Source organism: Scyliorhinus torazame, chromosome 2 (assembly GCF_047496885.1).
Source record: "Scyliorhinus torazame isolate Kashiwa2021f chromosome 2, sScyTor2.1, whole genome shotgun sequence".
NCBI lineage: Eukaryota > Metazoa > Chordata > Chondrichthyes > Carcharhiniformes > Scyliorhinidae > Scyliorhinus > Scyliorhinus torazame.
In genome coordinates this window covers 232,151,184-232,164,047 of record NC_092708.1, presented here as the reverse complement: position 1 = coordinate 232,164,047, position 12,864 = coordinate 232,151,184, and the positions used below count along the sequence as shown (strand labels likewise).

The following is a 12,864-nucleotide window of genomic DNA, read 5'->3' as shown; positions in this document are numbered from 1 at the left end:
TGCAGCGGATAGGTCAACGCCCCCTTTCTATCCACAAGATGCTGGGTGCGGTTTAACGGGAAAGAAACAGAGTCGCACCTTGGGTGCGTTTAGCAGGGTGTTTCTCAGCACTCGCTGCGCCGTGAATGATCCCGCTTTCAAACGGGACTCTGATTTTTTTTGGGTCTCAATGAGGAATGTCCTGCCGAGGTCGCACTTAACTTAATTTCCTGCAGTAAAATGCTGTCCCGATCTCCCCAAGCCCTTCCACCGCAGCCTCCAGATGCCCTCCATCCCAACATCCCAACTTACCTGTCGGGGGTCCTCGAGTCCCCCCCTCACCCCACTTCAAAAGGACAGGACAGCCCCAGGCTCAATCCCTGGCGCTGCCAGTCTGGCACCTTGGCACTGTTACCTAGGCACCCTGCCACCACCACCCTGGCACTACCAGGCTGGCTGGGGCACTGTCAGGGTGCCAGGATGCTAGTGCCAAGATGCCCGGTTGGCACTGCCAGGGATTGGACCCGGGGGTACCCTGTCCTTTTGAAGTGGGGTGAAGGTAGGGGGACTTGAGGACCCCCTAACAGTTAAGTTGGGGTGGGGGAGTCTGGAGGCTGCAGTGGGGCAGATCAGGGGCTGGATTCTCCGTAATCGGCGCGATGTCCACCGACCGGCGCCAAAAACGGCGCGAATCAGTCCGGCATCGCGCCGCCCCAAAGGTGCGGAATTCTCCGCATCTTGAGGGGCCGAGCCCTCACCTTGAGGGGCTAGGCCCGCGCCGGACTGATTTCCGTCCCGCCAGCTGGCGGGAAAGGCCTTTGGTGCCCCGCCAGCTGGCACGAAACTGACTTTGCCGGGCGGCACATGTGCGGGAGCGTCAATGGCCGCTCACGGCATCCCCGCGCATGCGCAGTGGAGGGAGTCTCTTCCGCCTCCGCCATAGTGGAGACCATGGCAAAGGCGGAAGGAAAAGAGTGCCCCCACGGCACATCCCGCCCGCAGATCGGTGGGCCCCGATCGCGGGCCAGGCCACCGTGGGGGCACCCCCCCGAGGCCAGATCGCCCCGCGCCCCCCCAGGACCCCGGAGCCCGCCTGCGCTGCCTGCTCCCGCCGGTAAGAGAGGTGGTTTAATCCACGCCGGCAGGAGAGGGTTGAAGCGGCGGGACTTCGGCCCATCGCTGGCCGGAGAATCGCCGGGGGATTCCCGCCGACCGGCGCGATTCACGTCCCCGCCGAAGCTCCGGTGGCAGAGTATTTGCGACACGGCGGGGACGGGATTCACGCCGGCCCCCGGCGATTCTCCGACCCGATGGGGGGTCGGAGAATCGCGCCCCAGAGTCTCATTAGAAAACAGGGTCATTCATGGCGCAGCAGGTGCTGAGAAACACCCGGCTAAACGCACCCAAGATGCAACTCTGTTTCTTTCCCGTTAAATCGCACCCGGCATCTTGTGGTTAGAAAGGGGGCATTGACCTAGACACTGAATATATGACAAAAAAAAAAACAGGATTTTGGGAGCCAAAAAATTTAGCCTGCCTCATACACCAGGTCGACTTATACATCACAATCTCTGGTAATTATAAATTTTGATTTGTGGTGTGTGATGGTTTTAAATATGGAAACCGTGACAGAAACTGATACATTTAGAATTGATGTTTTCTTTAAAGTGTGGGTTAAGTAAATGAGAGGGAAATAGTCATTATAAATTAAATTAGGGTGACTTCCTTCCCACAAAATCCTAATTCCCAATTTTTTACAGAATATAAAATCCAAAATGCTACATATCTGGCTCAAATGCTTGGCATGGAGGGTAATTTCTAGTGCAGTGCTGGTTTAAATTTTTATACTCAAAGCAGATAAATCATTGATGGTGATTCTCTCTGTCACTGCTGATGTACTGCAACGTCAGCTCTTAAATTGATAAATTTCATCATTACAATGTTAACGTAATAAGTCATTTTATACAAGTTTCAGAATAAAAGGCAACAGAAACGGTGCTGTAATTTAAACAAGTGTACTTTTCATCAAGGAAAAGGTTTCCCAAAAGCAACTTCCCAATGCATACCTCCCTCGACTCCCACCCATGACTACACACCGACGCAACGGGCAGATTAATTGCTTGTTTTCTAACAATAAATCTTATTCTGTCCTGTCCTGCGCAATTTGGCAGGCAAGAGAACTGTGTGTAAGCATCGACCAAATAAGCCTCCTGTACAAATTGCAGTCACCATATACAGCAAAGTAACCCAAGAAAAGAGCTGGCAGCGATTTCAGCTACACAGTAAGCAAATGAAGAATCGTAGAAAAAAAGCCATGATAATCAATGTTTATCCAATAAAGTCAACCATTATCAGATAATCCAACAAAGTCGATTATTATCAATCCTAAAAACTCCTTACTACAGGAATGTCTTATATAATTTTGTAGTAACTCTGACTGCTGTTTCTGTAGTGGCTATAAGACTTAATAAACTTCCCGTCTTGTAACGTGGTGTTCTTAAATTAATGTACTGATCTGTAGTAACTATACCCACCGGTTTCCTGGTCGGATGGTTCAATATTGTAACCATAGCCAATTAAAGTGCGAATTGCTTCACGTAAACTGTCTCTGTTTGACTTTTTGGTTCGCTCATCAAGGAGGCTGTAAGGCACCAATCGAGGGTTCCTTTTATTCTTGATATCCTGCAGGAAGTGATAGGCAATATTAACACATAGACTTTGGATAGATATCTTCATTTATTTGCGTTCTAATTTTTCAAGATAATCCACAAATTCCAGTTGAAAATGCAAACACAAAAGAATGGTTTGGCACATGCCCAATGGTTAAAGTTCAACTTTACTAAAACAAATACACACGAGCCTCCTTATTAAAAGCTCTCGAGACCAGTAATTTCTATAAAATAATGTATTTTACAGCACAACAGCAGGTGAGTAAGCTCTGAAGAAGAGTCATACAAACCTGAAACATTCTGTTTCCCTCTCCACAGATGCTTCCAGATTTGCTGAGGTTTTCCAGCATTTTTTGTTTATAGGCCAGTAAGCCCAGCTTGTCCATATGGGTTCACGAAAAGAGCAATCATTACCTTGCCTGCCTGTCCATCTTGCACATACCCTTTCAATATTTTTCTTTCAAATATCTACATCTATATCTGGACAGCTCCAGGGTCCCATGTTCGATTCCCGGCTTGGGTCACTGTCTGTGCGGAGTCTGCACATTCTCCTCGTGTGTGCGTAGGTTTCCTCCGGGTGCTCCGGCTTCCTCCCACAGTCCAAAGATGTGCAGGTTAGGTGGATTGGCCATGATAAATTGCCCTTAGTGTCCAAAATTGCCCTTAGTGTTGGGTAGGGTTACTGGGTTATGGGGATAGGGTGGCGATGTGGGCTTGGGTAGGGTGTGTAGCCATGTAAAATGGCTGTGTTCCGATTAATCTGGCCAAAACCCAGTTTAAAACGGCTAACCCGAAAGACTGCTGGGAAAAGCAGCCAAGAAGACACAAGCAGGCAGCTGCAGACAGGTTTGCATATTCAGCTCTGGGAACGTAGCCCAGGTCGATACTCAGGGCTATCAACAGCCCATCAACCCAGGTATCCGCAGTTGCATTCAGGACTGTTTACACCTAATCTACTCAGACATCCACAGTTAAATCGGTTATCCCCGGGAACAATTGCAACATATTAGCAATTGAATACCGGGTCAGACCTGTCGGCGCCTGCAGTGGCCGAAACAAAGACAGGTGAGCGACCACCCCCCGATCGAGGAATCGCCTCACCATTGGACACATCGACCCCAGAGATTGGGGACAGAATCCAATCACTTGGGACTCAGGGTCAAGGGCCGCCCCTAAATAATTATAGAGCCCCGGGAGGCGGGAAGCCCCTGGGCTCTATAAAAGTGAAGGTCCAAATTCAGGGGCGTCATTCTCCGCCAGCGGGAGTCTCCATTCTGCCGGCACCGGGGGGTTTCCCGACGGCGTGGGGCTGCCCCACAATGGGAAACCTCATTGACCGGCCGGTGTTACGGAGACTCCCGCCGGCCGGTCGACGCAGAAATGTGGCGGGGCGGGTAGGAGAATTTCGCCCCAGATCTCTCTCTCTCTCATCTTCGCCTGCTCGAGACCTTCGCAAGACCAGCCACCGTGTATCGTAAGTTTGAATCCAACGATCGCTATCTGGTAGAGACACCTCGCCACCGACCTGTAGCAGCTTTTTGAATCCCGCGGGCCAGATTTGATTGGACAAGCCATTCGTTTCCTTGACCTGGTGGGCTCTTCCTAAGTTAAGTATTGGCCAGTAGTGATAGGTTTATTACATAGAAAGTAGTATTAGGGTATTAATATTGCTTGTTGTATATAATAAATGACCGTTGTTTTAATCCTTACTAAGCGTTGTGCTGTGTTATTAATCATAACCTAAACTTGAACCACGTGGCGGTATCATAAAGATACCTGGCGACTCGTGAGCAAAGGTGACCTAAACAGAGCAAATAGAATAAAGCTAAAAAGAGCAACAGGTGCTCTTTCCAAGAGCCGGTGCAGACTCCATGGGCCGAATGGCCTCCTTCTGCACTGTAAATTCTATGAAATACACTTCTCCATTTTAAAAATAAATTTAGAGTACCCAATTCTTTTATTTCCCAATTGAGGGACAACAGACCCCCAAACTGCAGTGGTGAGGTTGGGAATGGTATTAAACAAGAAATTAGGAATGCATGTAACAAGGGAATATCGATGGTCATGGGTGATTTTAATCTTCACATAGATTGGGCAAATCAAATTAGCCACAATGCCGTAGGGGAGGAATTCCTGGAGTGTGTGTGGGATGGCTTTCTTGACCAATATATGGAGGAACCAACTAGAGAGCAGGCCATCTTACACTGGGTATTGTGTAATGAGAAGGGAATCATTGCTAATCTTGTTGTACAAGACCCCTTGGGGATGGGCGATCATAACATGATAGAATTTCTTATCAAGGTGGAGACTAAAGTAGTTGATTCGGAGACTAGGGTGCTGAATCTTAATAAAGGGAACTATGAGAATATGAGGCATAAGTTGGCCTTGGTAGATTGGGGAGAGTTACTTAAAGGGATGACAGTGGATAGACGATGGCAAACATTCAAGGAACGCATGGAGGAACTACAGCAACTGTTCATTCCTGTCTGGCACAAAAGCACAGGGTGTAAGAGGGCCAATTCATGGCTTACAAAGGAAATTAGAAATAGTATCCGATACAAGGAAGAAGCATACAGATTGGCCAAGAAAAATAATAGGTCTGAGGATTTGGGAGCAAAGAAGGACGATGGGATTGATTAAGAAGGGGAAAGTACAGTGCAAAAGGAAGATTGCAGTGAACATTAAGACTGACATAAAGAGATTCTCCAGATATGTGAAGAGAAAGGGATTGGTAAAGAGAAATGTAGTCACCCTATAGACAGAAACAGGGGTTGCATAAGGGACAAAGAAATGGCTGAGCAATTGAATACATACTGTGGTTCTGTCTTCACAAATGAGGACACAAATCAGATCCCAGAAATGTTGGAGAATGAAAGGTTTAGTGAGAGGGAAGAACTGAGGGAGATCAATATTAGTAGAGAAATGGTGCTGGGAAAACTGATGGGATTGAAGGTGGATAAATCACAAGGGCCTGAGAATCTGCATCCCAGAGTGCTAAAGGAGGTGGTTCTGGAAATAGTGGATGCATTGGTGGTCATCTTCCAGAATTCTATAGGCTCTGGAACTGTTCCTGCAGATTGGAGGGTAGCTCACGTCACTCCAATATTCAAAAAGGGAGATAGAGAGAAAACAGGGAATTATAGACCAGTAAGCCTAACATCGGTAGTGGGGAAAATGCTTAAATCCATTATCAAGGACTTTATAGCAGAACATTTAGAAAGCAGTGGCAGGATCAGTCAGAGTCAGCATGGATTTATGAAGGGAAAATCATGCTTGACAAATCTGTTGGAATTATTTGAGGAGTTGACCAGTACAGTCGACAAGGGGGAGCCAGTCGATGTGGTATATTTGGAGTTTCAGAAGGCGTTTGACAAAGTCCCACATAAGTGATTATTGTGCAAAATTAAAGCGCATGGGACTGGGGGAAATGCATTGAGGTGAACTATGAGAAGGTGCAGTTTGAACCAGCCATGCAATCAAGCCAGTCAAAAAGCAGTTTTGTTCAGAAATCTTGGATTTCCACAACAGAGTGCAAGAGGGTTTGAGGTGGCGTGTAGTATACCTTTATAAAGCAACAGCAAGTTGCCTTGAGTAATAATACTGGATTATTATAGTTAAACGTCTGTAAGGAAGTGTTGCCTTGAAGATTTTTACTTGTGGATCCCACCAAGTAGGGAGTCTTTTGGGAGGGGAATGTGTTGTTTGTAAGACTATCATCATAGAATCATCATAGAATTTACAGTGCTGAAGGAGGTCATTCGGCCCATCGAGTCTGCACCGGCCCTCGGAAAGAGCCCGCTACCCCAGCCCACACCTCCACCGTATCCCAGTAACCCAGTAACCCCACTTAACCTTTTTTTGGACACTAAAGGCAATTTAGCATGGCCAATCCACCTAACCCGCACATCTTTGGACTGTGGGTGGAAACCGGAGCACCCTGAGGAAACCCACGCACACATGGGGAGAACGTGCAGACTCCACACAGACAGTGACCCAAGCCGGGAATCGAACCTGGGACCCTGGAGCAGTGGAGCAACTGTGCTAACCACTATGCTGACATACTGCCCCGTGGCTAGTTTTAACTATGTAGCTGTAATCTTGTGTGTTTAAGTTTTCTTTTATGTTTGTAAATAAACGCTTTAATTTTAACTTTTTAAATCCAAAAAGTATTACTGGACTACTTGCTACTGAGATCAATACATTTTCTTCTTGTTTTCAGAATATTAAAAAATGGCCAACACATGTTTCCCTCTAGGATTTGGTTTGCTCAGCAATTAACATCTGCTGTGGTCATAACCTGGGCCTCCATTGTATTCCACTAAAATACACAATAATGTGATGTACATAATGCATGGCACACAAGATTATTTTTAATGATGTTGAAATATTGTTGAGAATTTAAGATCAAAGCAGAGGATGTTGCATATATGTTACGAGTTTCACACCTCACACCCTTCCTTTGTTTCATTTGGTCTTAGTTTCTGTGCCGTGCGATTCCTTGCAAATGCTGTCCACATCTCAACAAGATAGCAATCCTATTGCAATGAGATTAAATTATTGTGTGCCTGGCAAAGTACTTTTACAGCAGGACTTGATGTTCTTCAGTTATCACTTCAGTCATTACGAATCATAAGTACCTGTTGGATGCCATAGGTCCATCCTTGTCTGATTCTGTCTTTAGCCCAGACATTGTGTGCATTTTCTGCCAGCTTGTCAACTAAAACCTCTTGGGCAGTGAGTAGTTTGACATCTGAAAGGTCCAGCGGAGCGGGCTTATAGCCGTTTGACATCATGTAACTAAAATCCAACAGAAGTCAGCATAGGTAAAATTACAAGTAAATTTGAACAAACTGCACAACAAAATATTTTAAACAGTGGGACAGTTCTGAATTTTTTTCCTGTAAAATTTTATCAAATAAACCCCACCCCCAACTTGTAAAAAAAATAATAAAATGATTAAAATAAATGAAAAAAATTAATAAACCCCCCCCGAACTTGTAAAAAATAAATGAATAAAAACCACTACAGAACTTGTAAAAGAAAAAGCTGCAACCGTTTAAAAAAATAGCGGCTGCACTGCGCATGCGTGTCTGATCATCGTGCGCGCATGCGCACTGCTGCCATTTGTTAAAAAAAAAAACATGTTCCCGGGCGCTTGCAGCCGGCGTTATGAAAAGCCGGCAGCTGCGTGGGGATTTGCGCGATCGGGAGCGCTGCGGACAACGGCTCCGCGACCTTCCCGACACCCGCTCTTGCCCCACTCGCGGGTCGCGCCCCCGACTTTGAAGAACACTGGTCTAGATAGAGGGTGAGCAGATGTCAGCTGGAGAGAAGTCGTGGTTCATACTGTGATTAGTGATTAGCTCTGGCACTGTGGCTCCCCCTTGTCGCTGACATTACTGGAATGGCCTGAAGATGTGGATGGCAGATACCGGGGGGAGCCCATGTCATTTTTTCCGAGTAAAGAAACTGCTGAGATATTTATTTTCTTTTTTAATAAATTAAACAGCACAGAATTATTTTGAATATAAACTACTTTTCCTGGAGTAGGGCATTCCTTAGACTCATTTCCTGCACTGACGACCACAGCTCCAAGGTGGGACCGTTTGATTCCCGTGCCTTGGGTAACTTCAGTGTAGACATATTCAAGTGAGATTAACTACTCACTTGATATGCAAATCTAGATCCCACCAATTGAGGATGAGATCCAGATTGCGACCCCTCGCGAGATCTCGTCGGTTCATGTGAGGCGTAATGAGTGTTGTAAATCTTGCGAAAGGCCTCTTGCAAGATTTAACGGCTTTGTTACATAAAAACATAGAAAATAGGAGCGAGAAGAGGTCATTTGGCCCTTCGAGCCTGCTCCGCCATTCATTTTGATCATGGCTGATCATCCAACTCAATAACCTAATCCCGCTTTCCCCCCCCCTTTGATCCCCTTCGCCCCAAGTGCTATATCTAACTGCTTCTCGTAAACACACAACGTTTTGGACTCAACTACTTCCTGTGATAATGAATTCCACAGACTCACCACACTCTGGGTGAAGACATTTCTACGCATCTCTGTACTAAATGGTCTACCCCAAATCCTCAGACTGTGACCCCTGATTCTGGACACACCCACCATGGGAAACACCCTTCTTGCATCTACCCTGTCTTGTCCTGTTAGATTTTATAGGTCTGCAGGAGATATCCCTCAGTCTTCTGAACTCACCAAGGCCGGTAGATCACGCACTAGGATTTTGCTGGGGCCAGCTGTAAGCTATTTTAAATTGCAGTGAGACCTATTGAGGATGAAAGCAGTAGAATATTTTTCTAGGAAACCTTAAAACTCTCCCAGACATGTACCCTTGATGTAGAGTGGCGAGTAGAATAATAATCCATGGTCTACCGACTGGAATTTAAAGAACTAACGAAAATGTTTCAAACTCCAGGTTCTTTCCAATATTCTTCGTCTTACTGGGCGGGATTTTTTTTCCCACTGTCTTGGAGCCAAGAAATTTCAAAGTCATTGCATATTTGGTAGAGTTAATTCATGTTGACTATGCTCTACAGTAAGGAAGATGGTGGTATTGTGGTAATATCACTGGACTTGTAATTCAGAGGCCCAGGTTAATGCTCTAAGGATGGGCGGAATTCAAATTCAATTAAAAACTCTGGAATTGAAAACTAGTGATGGCGACCATATCAACTGTCATCAGTTTAGTAAAAAAAACATCTGTTTCATTAAAGCCCTTCAGGAAATCTGCCATCCTAACCTGGTCTCGCCTACATGTGACTCCAGACACACGGTAATGTGGTTGACTCTTAACTGGCCTCTGAAATGGCCTCACAAGCAATTATGCTCAAGGGCAATTAGGGATGGGCAACCCACATCTCAGGAAAGAATTTTAATAAAAGCGAGAAATGGAGAAACAATAATATTTTCCTGAAACTATGATCATCCAATTGTTTTTCATATTTTGGTGTCTGCAATTGCTCAAGAGTAATGGAGAGCAGAATTTTCCAAATATTGCACACATTGTTGGAGCAGGCGACAAAAGCAGTGTGTTAATCTCGTTGGTTTCACAACTGCCTTTTCTAACCAGATCAAATGGCACTCTGTGCAATTTCAAAATGCTGGCGAGGGTCACACAGCCAGCTGGGAGAGTCAGCAAAACTGAGATTCAAAGATTGGGGTGAAGATAAAGAACCTCCACCATGAAAAATCAGGACCCCCAGCAGATGAGGGGGACATCCTCAACCATCCAATACAGATGGCCCATCTCCCTATCCCCCCTCCCTCCTGCCCACTACTCAATGGTTGAGTCACCTACCGACGTCCTAGAGTTCTAAAGGAGATAGCTGAAGAAATAGTGGAGGCGTTAGTTATGATCTTTCAAAAGTCACTGGAGTCCGGGAAAGTCCCAGAGGATTGGAAAATCGCTGTTGTAACCCCCATGTTCAAGAAGGGAACAAGGAAAAAGATGGAAAATTATAGGCCAATTAGCCTAATTTCGGTTGTTGGCAAGATTCTAGAATCCATTGTTAAGGATGAGATTTCTAAATTCTTGGAAGTGCAGGGTCAGATTAGGACAAGTCAGCATGGATTTAGTAAGGGGAGGTCGGCCTGACAAACCTGTTAGAGTTCTTTGAAGAGATAACAAATAGGTTAGACCAAGGAGAGCCAATGGATGTTATCTAAAAGGCCTTTGATAAGATGCCTCACGGGAGACTGCTGAGTAAAATAAGGGCCCATGGTATTCGAGGCAAGGTACTAACATGGATTGACGATTGGCTGTCAGGCAGAAGGCAGAGAGTTGGGATAAAAGTTTTTTTTTCGGAATGGCAACCGGTGACGAGTGGTGTCCCGCAGGGTTCAGTGTTGGGGCCACAGCTGTTCTCTTTATATATTAACGATCTAGATGACGGGACTGGGGGCATTCTGGCTAAGTTTGCCGATGATACAAAGATAGGTGGAGGGGCAGGTAGTATGGAGGAGGTGGGGAGGCTGCAGAAAGATTTAGACAGTATAGGAGAGTGGTCCAAGAAATGGCTGATGAAATTCAACATGGGCAAGTGCGAGGTCTTGCACTTTGGAAAAAAGAATAGAGGCATGGACTATTTTCTAAACGGTGACAAAATTCATAATGCTGAAGTGCAAAGGGACTTGGGAGTCCTAGTCCAGGATTCTCTAAAGGTACACTTGCAGGTTGAGTCCGTAATTAAGAAAGCAAATGCAATGTTGTCATTCATCTCAAGAGGCTTGGAATATAAAAGCAGGGATGTACTTCTGAAGCTTTATAAAGCATTAGTTAGGCCCCATTTAGAATACTGTGAGCAATTTTGGGCCCCACACCTCAGGAAGGACATACTGGCACTGGAGCGGGTCCAGCGGAGATTCACACGGATGATCCCAGGAATGGTAGGCCTAACATACGATGAACGTCTGAGGATCCTGGGATTATATTCATTGGAGTTTAGGAGGTTGAGGGGAGATCTAATAGAAACTTACAAGATAATGAATGGCTTAGATAGGGTGGATGTAGGGAAGTTGTTTCCATTAGCAGGGGAGACTAGGACCCGGGGGCACAGCCTTAGAATAAAAGGGAGTCACTTTAGAACAGAGATGAGGAGAAATTTCTTCAGCCAGAGAGTGGTGGGTCTGTGGAATTCATTGCCACAGAGGGCGGTGGAGGCCGGGACGTTGAGTGTCTTTAAGACAGAAGTTGATAAATTCTTGATTTCTCGAGGAATTAAGGGCGATGGAGAGAGAGCGGGTAAATGGAGTTGAAATCAGCCATGATTGAATAGCGGAGTGGACTCGATGGGCCGAATGGCCTTACTTCCACTCCTATGTCTTATGGTCTTATGGACGCACTGCAGGCATTAGAGTGACCTGACCACACCTCCCCGTCCTCGCTGGCATCGGGCACCCCTACATCCCTCACTGCCATGCAGGCACAGCTCCACCCTTGCCCCCACCCACATAATGGGAACCCCCCAATGGGGTGCCCTAAAGGCCCTGCCCGTGCCAGCTGGGTACTGCCAGGGTGCCGGGGGATGTTCTAGGACATTGGCTAGTCATGTCCCTCAGCAGCGTGGGCCATATTCACCTCCGCGCCCCTGGCATGGTAATCGCGACTGGTTTGGTTTCCACTTTTGGAAACCACTAGCAATTCCCGCCAGCGGCGCATCTGACATAACCTGAAGACATAGCGTCAAGCCATTTAATAACAAATTAATGTATTCTAATTTATTGAAATCACTGAACGCATCATTGGGGAGGGCCTGGGAGAACCGTGCTCAGAATTCTCAGCAAATCCCATTATGGCTCTATCGTGAGATTTAGCAGCCTGAATAGGATTTGTGCCTGCGGTGAACAGGTCCTGAAAATATCACCCAGAAAGTCTCAGTACGATCAAGATTATTTTGGGGGTATCTGTGATGTGTTGTACATCTCCACAGAGCAACATTTTGTAAATTAATTGAATTAAATAAAGTTAGCAGGTGAACTCCTAGAAGAAATGAAATGAAAATTAAATGAAAATCGCTTATTGTCACAAGTAGGCTTCAAATGAAGTTACTGTGAAAAGCCCCTAGTCGCCACATTCCGGCGCACATTGATGTGCGAGCAAACCCAAGTGCAGCAACGGTCTTCCCTTGTTGCTACATTTTCATGTTCCTAAATCTTTTCTGAAGCATTATTGAACCATTAGCACAGTTCTCTATGAGTTCGACTCTCCTGCTGACCTTGCTACAGTAACTCAGTCTAACTAACCAGTCTGCTCTAAGCCACGTGGTGGGTGTGATGCTTCTGATCTGCCCCTGTCCTACTCTCGAAGTGTCGCCTGTGGAAAGAGATAGAGCATGTGTGCCCTGTCCTTTTATATGGGTTGTGTAATGCCCCCTTGTGGTAATGCCACCTCTGGGTGTCTTGACTGCTCATTGGTTGTGTCCTATTCTAAGTGTTCATTAGCTGTATGTCTGCATGTCATGACATTTCTGGTGCTTCCTCTAGTGTTTACTTAGTTGTAGTGTATTTACATTAACCCCTTGTGTCTTTACAGTGATGCATATCACCAGATCCCCCCTTTTTTCGTGTTACATTTTTTCTGTAGTGTTAAAGAAAAATTGAACAAAAACAGGTAAATAAGTGATGACATGTACAAGTTATGATGACTGTGATGACGATACAAGATCAAAGAATAGTTATGATGACATTGAGGATTATACA

At 45.8% G+C, this 12,864-nt stretch overlaps 1 protein-coding gene across 1 annotated transcript in view; it reads right to left on the bottom strand.

The window, feature by feature from the left end:
- Positions 1-12,864, bottom strand: part of ryr3 (ryanodine receptor 3) — a 593,334-nt gene that overhangs the window by 357,721 nt on the left and 222,749 nt on the right. The window contains 2 exon segments of the mRNA XM_072484927.1: positions 2,514-2,661; positions 7,286-7,445. Of these exon segments, the coding sequence (XP_072341028.1) occupies positions 2,514-2,661; positions 7,286-7,445 (308 nt within the window).